The sequence below is a fragment of the Stegostoma tigrinum genome, chromosome 27 (assembly GCF_030684315.1).
Source record: "Stegostoma tigrinum isolate sSteTig4 chromosome 27, sSteTig4.hap1, whole genome shotgun sequence".
NCBI classification, from domain to species: Eukaryota; Metazoa; Chordata; class Chondrichthyes; order Orectolobiformes; family Stegostomatidae; genus Stegostoma; species Stegostoma tigrinum.
The window spans coordinates 41,642,146-41,660,652 of record NC_081380.1 but is presented as its reverse complement, the minus strand read 5'-3'; the positions used below and the strand labels follow the sequence as shown (position 1 = coordinate 41,660,652).

Sequence of the window (18,507 nt, the reverse complement as noted above, 5' to 3'; positions counted from 1 at the left end):
CTTCTCGCAGTACACTCCCTATGTACTTCTCTATTCCCCGTCTCTATACCGTACACATCCTGCAGACCTCGCTATTCCACCTCCATACTGTATATGCTCCTGTTGATATTACTATTCTTTTCTCATTATGATATGCACCTCTGTGATTTCTTTATTATCCTGTCCTTACAGTGTACACCCATGTACCTCTCTAAGCCCCTCCCCTAACAATACAGCCCTGTATACCACTCTGTGCCCGGGCTCCTAGGGGGTGGTGGGTGTTGTGAGGATGGTTTCAATAGGAGGAAAGTAGTGATTGGAATGAGCTTGGTCAGATGGATCTCATTGAATATGAGATTCCTGACTGAGGCTGTTAACCTGGGGCCATTCAGGGAGCCCTGGCTGACAGATATAAACAGGAATATCAGGCAGCCTCCTCATTCTAAGGGCTGGCTCTGAGCTACAGTCCGAGTCTATGTACTGTGCTCATGTAAATAAAAGATGACTTGGCGACAGGATACTGGACTCTGTGCAGTTATCCCAGAAGGTGTGGAGATGGACAGGATTAGTGGGGGCATCGAGGCAGCTGAAGGCCTTAGCACTGATTATCAAGGGAATAACTAGTGTCCATTGAGACAAGACAGTCACTGCCATTCCCAATAAACCGAAAAAACTGCGGATGCTGGAAATCTAAAACAAATATAGAGAGCACTGTGCGAAACTCAGCAGCTTTGGCAGCATCTGTGAAGTGAAAAACAGAGCTAACATGCTGCATTCAATACGACTCCTCTTCGAACTGGAGTTTGAAACATTAACTCCATTTCTCTTTCTCCGCACAAAATACAATCAGGAACTCTTTTGCTGGGAGTGGGGAGATACAGGAAGTAACCGAGGATAATAACATTGAAATGGTTAAGGGACAGCCTCAAGAAACGGATGAGCAACAAAGTTTGAACAGCAAGTGCTGATGGAGTTTGAGGAAGTGGGGATTACAGGAAGTGTGTGTATGGAGTGTAAAACCCAACCTGGTGCGGCAAAGCTGAGAGCCAGTTCTGGTGCACCACATGCTATCTGAAGATACAGAAGCCTCTTCTCATTATCTCTCGGGATGTCAGTTTCCCTGGCTCAGCCAGCATCTGTTACCGATCCCAATTTGTCCAGAAGGCAGTTGAGAGTTAACCACATTGCTACAGGTCTGGAGTCACATGCAGGCTAGTCCAGGAATGGCTGGCAGTGAAAGCTGATAGGCTTTTGACAACAATCTACAGTGCAAAAACAGAAATTACTGGAGAAAAGCTCTCAAGTACTGTGCAGCATCCACAGTTATTTGTTTTATTTAAATGGCTATATGGTCTCCATGAGGCTAGCTTCTTACTCCAGATTTTACACCTGCCATGGTGGGATTCCCCTGTCCTTGGAACATTATCCTGGGATCCTGAATTACTTGGGGGAGGCAATGGCCTAGGGGTATTATCACTAGACTATTAATCCAGAGACCTGGGCAACATTCTGGCAAGTGGGTTTGAATCCCACCACGGCAGACGGTGGAATTTGAATTCAGTAAATATCTGGAATTAAGAATCTAATGTTGATCATGAATCTATTGTCAATTGTTGGGAGAAAACCCATCTGGTTCACTATATCCTTTAGGGAAGGAAACTTCCATCCTTACATGGTCTGGCCTCCATGTGACTCCAGACCCACAGCAATGTGGTTGACTTTTACCTGCCCTCTGGGTAATTAGGGATGAGCAATAAATGCTAATTCGCCAGCAACACCATCATCCCATTAAGGAATAAAGGACTAGTCTAGTGGCATGGCAACTAACCCATTGCGTCTCCTTTAAGTACCAGAGTTTGAGGGTTTGATGTGTATTTTAGCCATCAGGGTCCTTGAACGACTGCAATCTCAAAGCTACTGATGTCTTAGCAGAACAAGAAATAGTGGTCAAAAGTAGCCCATACTCGTCTGATTCATTTACATTTTATTGAAAGTTACTTTGAAACTCTTCCAGAGTTCCCCTCAAATTAAAAAAAAACTTTGATTATTTCCAGATATGTGAAACATCCCTGAAACACAAGAATGTTGGAATTTTCAGAACTATGTAATCTGTACAGCGCTATCAAACAGGAGCTGAACAAACATCAAAGCCGAACTGAACTGGATGGCCCGCGTTTATCTTGACTCGGTTCCTCCTGTTGTTCACTCCCTCTGGTGTACCGTCAAAGGTCAGGCTCAGAGTTGCCTCGTCATTGCCTTGGAGGGAGAGAGTGTTCCTCCAGCTGACTTTTACATGCTGATTCCTGCTGGCAGCTTTGGTCTATGCATTGCCCCACTGAGGCTGTGGGCTGTACCTCTGTTGGCTTCCCCTGAGTGAGAAAACAAAACCACATCAGACTAATGAGAGCACAGCATCCAAACCCAATATAACACAGAGTTTCCAGACTAGAAGAACCAGGGACTCTTGGGTCAGAAGTTGCCAGACTCAAGTTCTTTGAGGATGTGACTAGAAAAGTTGATGAGGGTCGAGCTGTGGATGTGGTGTATATGGACTTCAGTAAGGCATTTGATAAGGTTCCCCATGGTAGGCTCATTCAGAAGGTCAGGAGGAATGGGATACAGGGGAACTTAGCTGTCTGGATACAGAATTGGCTGGCCAACAGAAGGCAGCGAGTGGTAGTAGAAGGAAAATATTCTGCCTGGAAGTCAGTGGTGAGTGGGGTTCCACAGGGCTCTGTCCTTGGGCCTCTACTGTTTGTAATTTTTATTAATGACTTGGATGAGGGCATTGAAGGATGGGTCAGCAAGTTTGCAGACGACACAAAGGTTGGAGGTGTCGTTGACAGTATAGAGGGCTGTTGTAGGCTGCAGCGGGACATTGACAGGACGCAGAGATGGGCTGAGAGGTGGCAGATGGAGTTCAACCTGGATAAATGTGAGGTGATGCATTTTGGAAGGTCGAATTTGAAAGCTGAGTACAGGATTAAGGATAGGATTCTTGGCAGTGTGGAGGAACAGAGGGATCTTGGTGTGCAGATACATAGATCCCTTAAAATGGCCACCCAAGTGGACAGGGTTGTTAAGAAAGCATATGGTGTTTTGGCTTTCATTAACAGGGGGATTGAGTTTAAGAGTCGTGGGATCTTGTTGCAGCTCTATAAAACTTTGGTTAGACCGCACTTGGAATACTGCGTCCAGTTCTGGTCGCCCTATTATAGGAAAGATGTGGATGCTTTGGAGAGGGTTCAGAGGAGGTTTACCAGGATGCTGCCTGGGCTGGAGGGCTTATCTTATGAAGAGAGGTTGACTGAGCTCGGTCTCTTTTCATTGGAGAAAAGGAGGAGGAGAGGGGACCTAACTGAGGTATACAAGATAATGAGAGGCATAGATAGGGTTGATAGCCAGAGACTATTTCCCAGGGCAGAAATGGCTAGCACGAGGGGTCATAGTTTTAAGCTGGTTGGAGGAAAGTAAAGAGGGGATGTCAGAGGCGGGTTCTTTACACAGAGAGTTGTGAGAGCATGGAATGCGTTGCCAGCAGCAGTTGTGGAAGCAAGGTCATTGGGGACATTTAAGAGATTGCTGGACATGCATATGGTCACAGAAATTTGAGGGTGCATACATGAGGATCAATGGTCGGCACAATATCGTGGGCTGAAGGGCCTGTTCTGTGCTGTACTGTTCTATGTTCTATGTTCTAAGTTCATTCCAGAGAACTGAGCTCAGACTCCAGACTGATACAGAGCTCCATCCAGCTCCATGCACTCGCCTCGGCTTCCATCCAGCACTGACAGCATGCCACACTGCCTGAGCTACTGCCTTTCGGATGAGACCTTAAACTTAAATGCATCTGAAAAGATCATACCAGACTTGAGGCTCTACAAACTCGGTTTCTCTGCGCACAGATGCTGCCAGTGCTACTGTATCCCTCCAGCATTTGCTGTTTCTGCCCCATCTTCCAAAAAAGGTCCAAGACTGGAAAACCATCAGAGTTCTGTGCAGTATTCTTTATGGGATATCCACCTCTCAAACAATATTGCTGACCTGCGTCATCTGATCAATGAACTCACCGCTGTACAAACTGGCTGCCTCATCTCCTTCATTCATTCTACATCGTTAAAAAATCTCTTCATTTGCTTTAAGGTGCATTAGGACATGCGTGGAATATACAAATACAAAGCTTTGTTTGCAAAACCAAGAGTGGACTCCCAGGATACCACTCAGACAGTGTTGCTATGTCAGAGGTTAGTTCTGAGGGAATGCTGCTGTGTAAGAAGGTTAGTACTGAGGGAATGCTGCTGTGTAAGGGGGTGAGTACTGAGGGAATGCTGCTGCGTAAGAGGGTCAGGACTGACGGAATGCTGCTGTGTAAGGGGGTTAGTACTGAGGGAATGCTGCTGTGTAAGGGGATGAGTACTGAGGGAATGCTGCTGAGTAAGAGGGTTAGGACTGAGAGAATGCTCCAGTGTAAGGGGGTTAGTACTGAGGGAATGCTGCTTTGTCAGAGGGTTAGTACTGAGGGAACGCTGCTGTGTAAGGGAGTTAGTACTGAGGGAATGTTGCTGTGTAAGGGGGTTAGTACTGAGGGAATTCTGCAGTATAAGGGGGTTAGTGCTAACAGAATGCTGCTGTGTAAGGGGGTTAGTACTGAGGGAATGTTGCTGTGTAAGGGGGTTAGTACTGAGGGAATGCTGCTGTGTAAGAGGGTTAGGACTGAGGGAATGCTGCTGTGTAAGGGGGTTAGTACTGAGGGAATGTTGCTGTGTAAGGGGGTTAGTACTGAGGGAATGCTGGACTGTAAGAAGTTAAGTACTGAGGCAATGCTGCTGCGTAAGGGGGTTAGTACTGAGGGAATGCTGCTGTGTAAGGGGGTTACTACTGAGGGAATGCTGGACTGTAAGAAGGTTAGCACTGAGGGAATGCTGCTGTGTAAGGGGGTTAGTACTGAGGGAATGCTGCTGTGTAAGAGGGTTATAACTGAGGGAATGCTGGACTGTAATAAGGTTAGTACTGAGGCAATGCTGCTGTGTAAGGGGGTTAGTACTGAGGGAATGCTGCTGCGTAAGAGGGTTATAACTGAGGGAATGCTGGACTGTAATAAAGTTAGTACTGAGGCAATGCTGCTGTGTAAGGGGGTTAGTACTGAGGGAATGCTGCTGTGTAAGAGGGTTAGGACTGAGGGAATTCTGTTGTTTAAGGGGGTTAGTACTGAGGGAATGCTGCTGTGTAAGGGGGTTACTACTGAGGGAATGCTGGACTGTAAGAAGTTAAGTACTGAGGCAATGCTGCTGTGTAAGGGGGTTAGTACTGAGGGAATGCTGCTGTGTAAGGGGGTTATAACTGAGGGAATGCTGGACTGTAATAAGGTTAGTACTGAGGGAATGCTGCTGTGTAAGGGGGTTACTACTGAGGGAATGCTGCTGTGTAAGAGGGTTAGGACTGAGGGAATTCTGCTGTTTAAGGGGGTTACTACTGAGGGAATGCTGGACTGTAAGAAGGTTAGTACTGAAGCAATGCTGCTGTGTAAGGGGGTTAGTGCTGAGGGAATGCTGCTGTGTAAGGGGGTTAGTACTGAGGGAATGCTGTTGTGTAAGGGGGTTAGTACTGAGGGAATGCTGCTATGTCAGAGGGTTAGTACTGAGGGAACACTGCTGTGTAAGGGGGTTAGTAGTGAGAGAATGCTGCTGTGTAAGGGGGTTAGTACTGAGGGAATGCTGTTGTGTAAGGGGGTTAGTACTGAGGGAATGCTGCTGAGTAAGAGGGTTAGGACTGAGGGAATGCTGCTGTGTAAGAGGGTTAGTACTGAGGGAATGCTGCTATGTCAGAGGGTTAGTACTGAGGGAACACTGCTGTGTAATGGGGTTAGTACTGAGGGAATGCTGCTGTGTAAGGGGGTTAGTACTGAGGGAATGTTGCTGTGTAAGGGAGTTAGTACTGAGGGAATGTTGCTGTGTAAGAGGGTTAGTACTGAGGGAATGCTGTTGTGTAAAGGGGTTAGTACTGAGGGAATGCTGCTGTGTAAGTGGGTTAGTACTGAGGGAATGCTGCTGTGTAAGGGGGTTAGTACTGAGGGAATGTTGCTGTGTATGAGGGTTACTACTGAGGGAATGTTGCTGTGTATGAGGGTTACTACTGAGGGAATGTTGCTGTGTAAGAGGGTTAGTACTGAGGGAATGCTGCTGTGTAAGGGGGTTAGTACTGAGAGAATGCTGCTGTGTAAGGGGGTCAGTACTAAGGGGGTACCGCTCTGTCAAAGGGTCAGTACTGAGGGGGTGCAGCTCTGCTGGAGGATTAGTACTAAAGGAGTGCCACTCTGCTAGAGGATTAGTACCAAGGGAGTGTAGCTCTGCTGGAGGATTAGTATGAAGGGGGGTGCCGCTCAGTCAGAGGGTCAGTACCAAGGGGGTGCATCTCTGCTGGAGGATTAGTACTGAGGGGGTGCCGCTCTGTCAAACGGTCAGTACTGAGTGAGTGCAGTTCTGCTGGAGGATTAGTACTGAGGGAGTGCCACTCTGCGAGAGGATTAGTACCGAGGGAGTGCAGCTGTGCTGGAGGATTAGTACTGAGGGAGTGCAGCTCGGATGGAGGGTTAGTACCAAGGGGGGGCCCCTCTGACAGAGGTGCAGTACTGAGGGAGTGCCGCTCTGTCAGAGGGTTAGTACTGAGGGGGTGCAGCTCTGCTGGAGGATTAGAACATTACAGCACAGTACAGGCCATTTGGCCCTTGATGTTGTGCCGGCCTGTCAGACCAATCTCAAGCCCATCTAACCTACACTATTCCATGTACGTCCATATGCTTATCCAATGACGACTTAAATGTACCTAAAGTTGGCGAATCTACTACCATTGCAGGCAAAGTGTTCCATTCCCTTACTACTCTCTGAGTAAAGAAACCACCTCTGACATCTGTCCTATATCTTTCACCCCTCAATTTAAAGCTATGCCCCCTCATGCTCGCTGTCACCATCCGAGGAAAAAGGCTCTCCCTATCCACCCTATCTAGCCCTCTGATTATTTTATATGTTTCAATTAAGTCACCTCTCAACCTTCTTCTCTCTAATGAAAACAGCCTCAAGTCCCTCAGCCTTTCCTCGTAAGACCTTCCCTCCATACCAGGCAACATCCTACTAAATCTCCTCTGCACCCTTTCCAAAGCTTCCACATCCTTCTTACAATGCAGTGACCAGAACTGTATACAATACTCAAGTGCGGCCGCACCAGAGTTTTGTACAGCTTCACCATAGCCTCTTGGTTCCGGAACTCGATCCCTCTATTAATAAAAGCTAAAACACTGTATGCCTTCTTAACAGCCCTGTCAACCTGGGTGGCAACTTTCAAGGATCTGTGTACATGGACACCGAGATCTCTCTGCTCATCTACACTACTAAGAATCTTACCATTAACCCAGTACTTTGCATTCCGGTTACTCCTACCAAAGTGCATCACCTCACACTTGTCTGCATTAAACTCCATTTGCCACCTCTCAGCCCAGCTCTGCAGCTTATCTATGTCTCTCTGCAACCTACAGCATCCTTCGTCACTATCCAGAACTCCACCGAACTTAGTGTCATCTGCAAATTTACTAACCCATCCTTCTACGCCCTCATCCAGGTCATTTATAAAAATGACGAACAGCAGTGGATCCAACACCGACCCTTGCGGTACACCACTAGTAACTGGTCTCCAGGATGAACATTTCCCATCAACGACCACCCTCTGTCGTCCTTCAGCAAGTCAATGTCCGATCCAAACTGTTATATCTCCCACAATTCCAATCCTCCGCATTTTGTACAATTCCTCTGCATGCTCTGAGTGCATGAAGGAGGGAGTGCCTCTCTGACAGAGGTGCGGTGCTGAGGGAGTGCCGCTCTGACAGAGGGTCGGTGCTGAGGGAGTGCCGCTTGGACAGACGTGCAGTACTGAGGGAGTGCCACTCTGACAGAGGGTCGGTGCTGAGGGAGTGCCGCTTGGACAGACGTGCAGTACTGAGGGAGTGCCGCTCTGACAGAGGTGCGGTGCTGAGGGAGTGCCGCTCTGACTTAGGTGTGGTGCTGAGGGAGTGCTGCTCTGACAGAGGTGCGGTGCTGAGGGGGTGCCGCTCTGACAGAGGTGCAGTACTGTGGGAGTGCCGCTCTGACAGAAGTGCGGTGCTGAGGGAGTGCCGCTCTGACAGAGGTGTGGTGCTGAGGGAGTGCCGCTCTGACTTAGGTGCGGTGCTGAGGGAGTGCCGCTCTGACTTAGGTGTGGTGCTGAGGGAGTCCCGCTCTGACTTAGATGTGGTGCTGAGGGAGTGCCGCTCTGACAGAGGGTCGGTGCTGAGGGAGTGCCGCTTGGACAGACGTGCAGTACTGAGGGAGTGCCGCTCTGACAGAGGTGCGGTGCTGAGGGAGTGCCGCTCTGACTTAGGTGTGGTGCTGAGGGAGTGCTGCTCTGACAGAGGTGCGGTGCTGAGGGGGTGCCGCTCTGACAGAGGTGCAGTACTGTGGGAGTGCCGCTCTGACAGAAGTGCGGTGCTGAGGGAGTGCCGCTCTGACTTAGGTGCGGTGCTGAGGGAGTGCCGCTCTGACTTAGGTGTGGTGCTGAGGGAGTCCCGCTCTGACTTAGATGTGGTGCTGAGGGAGTGCCGCTCTGACAGAGGTGCAGTACTGAGGGAGTGCCGCTCTGACAGAGGTGCGGTGCTGAGGGAGTTCCGCTCTGACAGAGGTGCGGTGCTGAGGGGGTGCCGCTGTGACAGAGATGCGGTGCTGAGGGGGTGCCGCTCTGACAGAGGCGCGGTGCTGTGGGAGTGCCGCTCTGACAGAGGTGCAGTACTGAGGGAGTGCCGCTGTGACAGAGATGCGGTGCTGAGGGAGTGCCGCTCTGACAGAGGTGCGGTGCTGAGGGGGTGCCGCTGTGACAGAGGTGCGGTGCTGAGGGGGTGCCGCTCTGACAGAGGTGCAGTGCTGAGGGCGTGCCGCTTTGATTTAGGTGCGGTGCTGAGGGGGTGCCGCTCTGACAGAGGTGCGGTGCTGAGGGCGTGCCGCTCTGATTTAGGTGCGGTGCTGAGGGGGTGCCGCTCTGACAGAGGTGCGGTGCTGAGGGGGTGCCGCTCTGATTTAGGTGCGGTGCTGAGGGGGTGCCGCTCTGATTTAGGTGCGGTGCTGAAGGGGTGCCGCTCTGACAGAGGTGCGGTGCTGAGGGGGTGCCGCTCTGATTTAGGTGCGGTGCTGAGGGGGTGCCGCTCTGACAGAGGTGCAGTACTGTGGGAGTGCAGTCTGTGAGCTGTTTTGGGCTGTATGTCCAGGCAGTGAGGAAGGTGCAGATGGGAGTAAGTGAGGCCAGTGTGTTTAAGGAAAGTTAGTTAAACAGATGAGGGAGGGAGGAACAGAAGGAGATGTTGGATGAGTTTGAAATAAAAGGGGTGAGGGGAGGCACATATGGAGCGTGGAATTTTCCCCGTTGCTGGGCAGTAAATTCCATGCACTGCTGTGAAAGAGATTCTATAGCTGTGTTGCATCCACACCCTATTCTATTCCCACACAATATCCAGACTCCAGGAGGGCTGTCAGAGCGGATTAAGATGATCCTTTCTCCCTCTTTAAGGAGAAAATTTGGGTCATGTTCCATAAACTATATGGTAGGGAACAGAGGAACTTGATCCGTCAGGAATCTTGGCCAAAACTGATTTTCCACTGTGATTCAATGCTGCGATCCAATCCTGATGTGTTTGACCCTCATCTAAGCTTCAAACTCCATATCCTCCAATAAATAAACTACATATCTCCTGAATTCACTCCACTTCCTCTCATCTTAATCCTTCTGTTCCATCCAGCCTATCAATCCTCCACACCCTCAATCTCTCCTTATTCCTCCGTGCCCTCCAACTCTCCTTATTCTTCCCACCTCCTCCATCTGTCTTTACTCCTCTCCCACTCCCTCCATCTCTCCTTACTCCTCTCCCACTTCCTCCATCTCTCTTTGCTCCTCTACCACTCCCTCCATCTTTCCTTATTTCTTCCCTTCCCTCCGTATACCTTTACTCCTCTTTCACTCCTTCCATCTCTCCTTATTCCTCTCCCACTCCCTCCATCTCTCCTTTCTCTTCTCCCACTCCCTCCATATCTCCTTACTCCTCCCTCTCTCACCATCTCCCCATAGTCCTCTCCCGCTCCTTACATCTCTCCTTACTCTTCTCCTGCTCTCACCGTCTCCCTGTTCTAAATCTTCTCCTGCACCCTCCATCTCTGTCTCTCTTACGAACCATCTGGCTCGACTATGTGAAGTATTTAGGCCATTTTGTTGTGTTGTGCGCGCTGGGGGTAAATGCAAGCTGCATTATTGCAGTGTGACCTGCAGTTGTGTGCAGTCAGGAAGCGTGGATCCCATGGTGCTGATAACTGAAGGGGCCAATGAAAGCAACTCTTTGGGGTATTTACTCGAGCTGATTTCCTTGCAAGTGTCAGGTTACGGCTTTGTTCTGTCTCAGTGCATCAGGCAATTGCACGGGATGGCAGTGAACAGGAAAAAGGAATCCGGAACAATAAAATTCCACTCTTCAATGTGGTCTGCAATTTACCTACAGTTAACAGTACGAACTCACACTGAACTGATTCGCTTGACAGGAGCGGAGCTCAGTGTGACCTTCCAGTGATAAGCACATCGCTGAAATTAAGTCTCCTTCCAACAGAGTCATAGACAGATGATTGGGAATATGACACACTATGAGATTTCACAGAGAGCTGGCTTTAGAGATGATCCATCTCTAAATATTATCAGTTACAGGGCAGCGTGGAGCATTACACTGGGAATTCCACAATCGGTCTCCAGCCAAAACGAACAGACCGTGTTGCCAGAATATCGATATGCCTCTACATCACTTCAGTTCCTAACCAGGACAAAACAGTAATGTTGACACTAATTTGTTTTAAGATTTTGTTATTTTCCCTTTGATGATGCTGTTGACGTACAACAACTTTCAAAATGCAAGGTTTTCACTCCCGGCTGTGAGACCAGGGAAGGTGGTATACAATAGAGAAGTGACTCAGGAATAGCAACAATAGCAAGTCACAATGCAGCGTGAAAACGTGGTTTGTGGTCCATCTCATCCCTGTCTGACAACGGGCTCCAGTGATTGAGTGGACATGGAGCACTGGTTTGTGCTGTACCCAGCCCTAACACTGAGGCATTCTGCAAATCTGATAAAGCACTACATTAGATGCAAATTCTTCGAAATGATAAAATGGGAGGCCATTCAGCCTACTGTGTTTGCGATGGCTTTCCCGACGATTTATTTACCTAATGCCATTCGCCTGCCATTTCCCCCAGACTCCTGGAAAAATTTCCTTTCAGATAAGGATCTAATTCACTTTTGAAAGCCTCAACTGAACCTGCCTCCACCACACTCTCAGGCAACGCATTTCAGATTCCAAACATTCACTGGGTGAAAAAATTTCTTTGTGTCTGCATCGCTTCTCTTGCCAATTACCTTAAGCTGTGCACTCCATTTCAAGGCTTCTACCAAAGGGAACAGTTTCTAAATATCAACTCTATTCAGTCCTCTCATGACTTCAAACATTTCTATCAAATCTCCTCCGAATCCTCTCTTCCCTGAGGAAAACAGTGCCAGCTTCTCCAATTTTGTTTTGTTTGTTTTTAGGTCTGTGATAGTTTTGATATTACACTTGGAATACTTTGCATGGCTCCAATACTAGTCGCTACATTTTTAAAAAAGATAGGCACTGGAGAAGGTGCAAAAACAGATTGATAAGGATGATACCAGAACTGAGAGGCTGTTAATACAATCTGAGGAAAGACTGAACAGACTGAAGTTCCTTTCTTTGAAAACAAAAGGTTCAAACGTTTCAGAAGAATGAGGTGCAGGAATAGGCTATTCAGCCCTTCAGGCCTGCTGCACCATTCAATATGATCAGAGCCAATCATCTGAGCAAACAATATGGCCTTCGCGCCTACACTGCATTCAACAAGCGCATGATCTGATTTTAATTTCAACTTTGCATTCCTGCATATCTCCAAGAATTGTTCACTCCTTTTCCCCACATCATTTTCTACCCTTTTCTTCATCACTTTCTTCTCTACCTACCTTGATGGCATCAGCATGTTTTGCAACTATACACTGGGTCCATTCATCATTGATATAGATTGTAACTACCTGAAGTTCCAACATTGATCCTTGGACACTAAATTAATTACAACTAACTGAAGTAACCAATCCTTTACCTACGCTGATAAGCTGTGTCCTTCACCAAGAATTCTTGTTTGTGGTGAGACACCTCATCAAATGGTTTTTGGAAATGGATGTATGCCAAATCTACATATCCCCCACTACCACCTTATCCACCTTACTTCTTACTTCCGCAAAACACTCCAATAAATTGTTAAACTCAATTTCCCTTACTCATTCATGTTAACTTTGCCTGAGCACATTACTCATTTCTAATATTTTGCTAATCACCTAAATAATAGATGTCAGGCTGACTGGCCTATAGTTCCATTTTTCCTGAATGCCTCCTTTGTTGAATACAGGTGTTCTATTTGTTATTTTCTAATCTACTAGGATCCTTCCAGAATCTAAGGCATTTTAAAAGATTATAATCAATAAATCCTCTGTATCTGCAGCTACTCCTTTTAAGACCCTCAGATACAATCCATCTGATCCTGGAAGACTGTCATCCTTTTGGTCAAATAAGTTTTCCAATATATCTTTTGCCTGCCGATGGTGATTATTATTAGTTCGTCCCTTCCACTCATCACCAGATCTTCAAGCATCTTTGGAAAGTTTTCTACAGTGAAGACAAACATAAAATACCAGTTCAATACCTCCACTACTTCCTGGTTTTCCATGATCAGATTCCTAGACTCATTCTCTAGAATACCAACACTTCCTTTAGTTATCCTTGTAGAAACTCTCACTATCGATTTTTATACTACTGGCTAATTTTTATCGATAGTAAAATGTAGCTTATGCAGGGTAGTTTGGTCTTAGAGTAGGATAGTCGGTTGGCACAACATCATGGGCCGAAGGGCCTGTATTGTGCTGTTCTATGTTTCTCTCAACACTCTACTTTCTCCCTTTGGGTTATTTTTTGTCATTCTTCGCTGATCATTGAGTCATACAGCATAAAAACAGACACTTCAGTCTAACCAGTCCATGCCAATGTATAATTCCAAGCTAAGATAGTTCCACCTGCCTGCTCCTGGCCCATATCCCTCCAAACCTTTCCTATTCATGTACCTATCCAAATGTCTCTTAAACATTGTAATTGCACCCACATCCACCACTTCCCCAGGAAGTTCATTCTACACGAGCCACCCTCAGTGTAAAAAAATTGCCTCTCGTCTTTTTTCAATGTTTCCTCTCATGTTAAAGATGTGTCCCCCTAGTCTTGAAATCCACATCCTGGGGAAAATACAACTACCATTAACTCAATCTATACCTCATTATTTTATAAACTTCTATCAGATTGTCTCTCAACCTCTTTCCCGCCAGTGAATAAAGTCCCAAACTTTCTTTATAACTCAAACCTTCCATGCATGGCAACATCCTGGTAAATCTCTTCTGAAACTCTCTGGCTTAATAATATCCTTCCTAAAACGGGGCGTCCACAACTGAACACAGCACTCCAGAAGAGATCTCACTGATGTCCTGTACAACCTCGACATGACTTCCCAATTTCTATACTCAAAGGCAATTAAGGTAAGCATGCCAAATGCCGTTTTGACTGCCCTGTCTATATGTGATGCAAACTTCAAAAAATTATGTAGCTGCATCCTAAACTCTCTGTTCTACAACACTACCCAAAGTCCTACCATTAACTGTATAAGCCCTAACCTTGTTTGTTGCACCAAAATGCACGAGCTCGCATTTATCTAGATTAAACTCCATCTACTATTTTTCAGCCAATTGACCCATCTGATCAAGATCCCTCTGTAATCTCAGAAAACCTTCTTCACTGTCTACCCATGCCAACAATTTTGCCAATCTTCTGTCCTACCACTGTACACATTTGTATGTTTTTCTGTCAAGTTGATACTATCCTGATGTGCGATCTTTGAAAAAAGTCTTTATTTCTTGCTGGGATATATTTGCTGAGAGTTATAAAATATCTCCTTGAAAAGCCTACCACAGCATCTTTACTGTCCTACTTCATCATCCAGTTTTTCAGTTCACTTAAGCTAATTCTCTGTATATTGTTTTATTCAGGTTTAAAACATAGTGTTGGCCCACATCTCTCCCCTTTAACCCGATTTTGAAATTCTGTTGTGTTATGATCACTGACCCCTACAGGCTCCTTTACCAGGAGCCTGTCTCATTCCTCATTATTAAGTCTAGAGTAGCCTGCTCCCTGGTTGGCTCCAGAGTGTACTCCAAGAAAATGTCCCAAAATGTACTCTATAAGCTAATTTTCCAGGCTACCTTTGCTAATCTGATTTGCCCGATCTAAATGTACATTAAAGTCACCCACAGTTATTGTGGAAAATTTCTTGCATACCGCATTTACTTCTTTGGGTATACTCTGTCCTACAGTGTAAATAGTGTTAGGGGGTCTACAAACTACCCCTACAGGTGACCTTTATTTATTTTAATTATTTTCATTCATTTGTGGCTGGCCACCATTTATTGACCCTAGTTTATTTGAAGTGAGTGGCTTGCTGGTCCATTTCAGAGAGCAGTTGAGAGTCAGCCAAATTTCAGTGGGTCTCGAGTCACATGTAGGCATGACCAGGTAAGGACAACAGATTTCTTTCCCTGAAGGACATTAGTGAACGAGATATGTTTTCCAACAAGCCCTGGCAGCTCTCTCTAGAGCAGGCCACAGTGAGTCCCTTTCCCAGGCTCTAATCTCTTAGCCTAGCAAGTTTATTTCCCTCAAGTACCCATCCAGTTTTCCTCTGAGATCACTGATTGTCTCTGCTGCTACACAACACACAGACATGGCTCCCATTTGCACTGTTAAACATATAACTGCGGAATACATAAATGACACAAAAGGAGGAGGTGCCTGTTCAATATCATCTTGGCTGAGCTCCTCGTGCTCTCAGCTCCACTTTCCTATCTGCCAGAGTTATATGCGATATAATTCATAGCTATGCACCTCATAACCTGCGACTCCCTCTTCTGTTCAAAATTTACCTATCAGCTTCAAATAAAATGAGTAAGTTCTTCACCACCTCCCCGCTATATTTCTTGCCCAAAGTCTGTGACCCAATTAACACTACATTATTTTATTGCTACTGGTTTGTTCTTAATGGAAGTTTTGCAGAGCCCAGATTGCATGTCAAGCTTCTTTTTTTTAATTCACTTGTGGACGTGGGTGTTGCTGGCTGGCCAACATTTGTTGCCTGTTTCTAGCTGTCTTTGAACATGGGGGCTTGCTAGCCCATTTCAGAGAGCAGTTCAGAGTCAACCACATTGCTGTGGGTTGAGTGGTACCTAGGCCAGACCAGGTAAGGATGGCGGATTTCCTTTCCTGAAGGACATTAGTGGACCAGATGGGTTTTTCCAACGCTCAGCACAGTTTCACGGTCATCAGTGGATTTTTAATTCCAGATCTTTGTTTTAAATTCAAATTCCACCATTTGCTGTGGTGGGATTCAAACCTGGGTCCTGAGAATATTAATCTGGATTAATATTCGAGTGACAATACCACTATACCAGCACCTCCCTCCTGGCCACTAACCTTTGCCATCACTTCTTACTTTCCTGTTTCCCTACCCAAACTGATTTGACGTCTTTCAAACGAAGATCTCCTCTCACTATTGTACTAATGACACTCTTAATTAACAGAGCTACCCCACCTCTATTTTTCCCTAACTTTCTATCGTTTGAAATGTGAAATGCCCTTCAATATTTAGGTCCCAGTCTTGGTTATCTTGCAACCATGTCTGTGTAATAGTTATCAGGTCATACATTCTTAATTTTATCTATACTAACAATTCATTCATTTGCTGTGAAGGCTGTGCATATTCAGAAACAGAGCCTTTTTAACATTTTGGCAATCTCTGGCCTTATCTGCATTTGTAATTTTGCACTGTCTCTCCTTTCCAGTCACGCTCTGGTATTATGAGCTAAATTGCTATTCTGCTCTATTACCCTGCTGAGTCCCTTTGAATTACCACACACCATCACCAGTTCCCTTCTCCTCCCTACTCAGTTTAAAGGAGAGAAGTAAAAAAAAATTCTCACTCGTTGCGCAGACCAAACTAGAGATCATAAAGGAAGAAATGTCACTAACAATTCCAATAAAGAATTCAGCAGGTTTTTTTTGAAACTAAAGAATGTTGAGAATGTGTAATCCACAGCCATAGGGAGCAAGTGAGGCAAATTGCGTACATGTTTAGAAGGAGAAGCTAGATAGACAAGTAAATGGGAAAGGAATCAAAGATTATGCAAATAGGGTGCAATAAAATGATGTGATAAAGGCTCACGTGGAGTTGGTGTGGAGGACAATTGGGCCAAATGATTTGTCTATCTGGAACAAAACCAGAAATTGCTGGAAAAGCTCAGCAGGTCTGGCAGCATCTGTTGAGCAAAATCAGAGTTAATGTTTCAGCTCCAGTGACCCTTCCTCAGAACTGATGGGAACTAGTTCTTTCAGTTTTTTAAAATCTGTTTATCTGGTGTAAATTCAATGTACTGAGGTTGAAATGCTCGATGCTGTCTGTGGATGGCACTGCTTACTTTAAAGTGAGCAGCTCCCTGGCAGAGCAGGAGGGGAGACAGTAACTTATGGCAGCAATATACAGAGTCGAGCCAATTTGGGATTTATTTCATAGCAATTAACAATAAAGCAAACACTACTCGAGACCCGAATAAATCATTAAATGCCAGAAATGCTCCCACTCAACAGCTGCGAAATGGGAAATATAAATAAATCTCACAAAGTACAGAGAGAGAAAGAAAAGCCACAAGATGACAGTACCCTGGTTTTATTGTCTCTTTTGTTTGTTCCTGCTCAGGTATGTTGAGTGTATGGGGAATGATGTCGGATGGTGCTGGCTTCCCTTCCCCCACCTCAGCCTGAGTCCACTGTCCTCAAACTGTTTGGCTCAATGTCATTCCCACTTTGCAGTTATTAAAAATACTCCTTTTTTCTGAGGCTGTTTCTTTTTTATATAAACAATGAAACATCTGTTAATGAATGAAAAGCTCAGTTTCTAGCATCTGTTGGAATTCCCACATTTTACAGGAGGAAGTAATTGGATACGATAGTGACCGAAACGTAACTCTCAGGGAGGTGGGAGTGCGAGAGTGTGACAGCAACAGTCAGTAGGAAAGAAAGGGCAGATGGAGGAATGAAAGAGGTGAGAAAGAGTGACGGGAGGGAATGGTGGTGGGAGGGAGGGATAGAGACAAAAAGAGCAGCGGTGAGAGAAATGAGATGGGGGAGAAAAATGAATGAGGGAGAAGAGGAACATGTGGAGTGGAGAAAGACAAGGGAGGAAAGAGGAAGAAAAGGATATTGAGAAATAATGGGGCAAGGAGAATGTGTGTGGGGAAAGCAAGACAGAACCTGAGTGTGAAAAAAATGGAAATTGTGGTGAAGAGTGAAAACGTGTAGACAGTAATAAAGAATGAGTCAGAATGGAAGACAGATGAGGAGGGAGGGTGCGGGTCACTGAAGGCAATTGGAGGTCATTGCACAAGATGTTGAAGACTATCGGTTAGTCAGTGTTGGTTGCTGAGGAAGTTGATAACAGACAAACTCTGTTTATATCCTTGTCAATCCTCATGGGAATTGAATCATAATGGCGGCAGTAACACCCACAATTCCTTGCTCTCCAGAAAGAGATCTTTCCATGGAGTAGTTAAGGCCATAGCTCCAGTACCCGGGAGACTCCAGGACAATCTGGGAGGGTGCGTTGTATCCAATTGGGATGAAGGCAGTACCATCTGAACCTTTTAGGATGCTATTTGAGAATCAAGATCAGAGACCATGTGGGCAGGTTGAGGATTCTAACTGAAGAGGAATGAGGTAGGGACAGATCGTGCCAGGATATGGGAGTAAGGACAGCGGGAAGCTGAGGAAATCGCATGCAATTCCAGGTTTACTCCCCACGGATGTTCGTGATGACTGGAGAGTCTGGAACTATGTGTCACAGTCTAAAAAAACTGGATAGGCAATTTAGGACTAAGAAGAAATGTCTTCACCGGGAAGTGGTGTGCCTGTAGAATTCTCTGCCATAGAAAGCAGTTGAGGCCAAAACATTGAATGTTTTCAAGAAGGAGTTAGATACAGTTTTTAGAGCCAAAGGGATCAAAGGGTACGGGGAGAAAGTGGGAACAGGGGACTGAGTTGGATGATTGGCCATGATCATACTGAATGATGGAGCAGGCTCTAAGGGATGAATGGCCTACTCCTCCACCTATTTTCTATGTTTCTATAATGCAGAGGTGCTTCAGTGTGATTTGGACAAGTTGAATAAGTGGGCAAATGAATGGGAGGTGAAGTATAATGTGGATAAGTGTGAGTTTATCCACTTTGGTAGCAAAAACAAGAAGGCAGGTTAGCATTTGAGTCAATGTTTCCC

The 18,507-nt window shown here is 46.0% G+C and overlaps 1 protein-coding gene across 1 annotated transcript in view; it reads right to left on the bottom strand.

The window, feature by feature from the left end:
* Positions 1-1,946: 1,946 nt before the first annotated feature.
* Positions 1,947-18,507, bottom strand: part of dph1 (diphthamide biosynthesis 1) — a 685,989-nt gene continuing 669,428 nt past the window's right edge. The window contains exon 12 of the mRNA XM_059655332.1: positions 1,947-2,348. Coding sequence (XP_059511315.1) covers positions 2,229-2,348 — 120 coding nt within the window. The 3' untranslated portion in view covers positions 1,947-2,228. The remainder of the gene's footprint in view (positions 2,349-18,507) is intronic.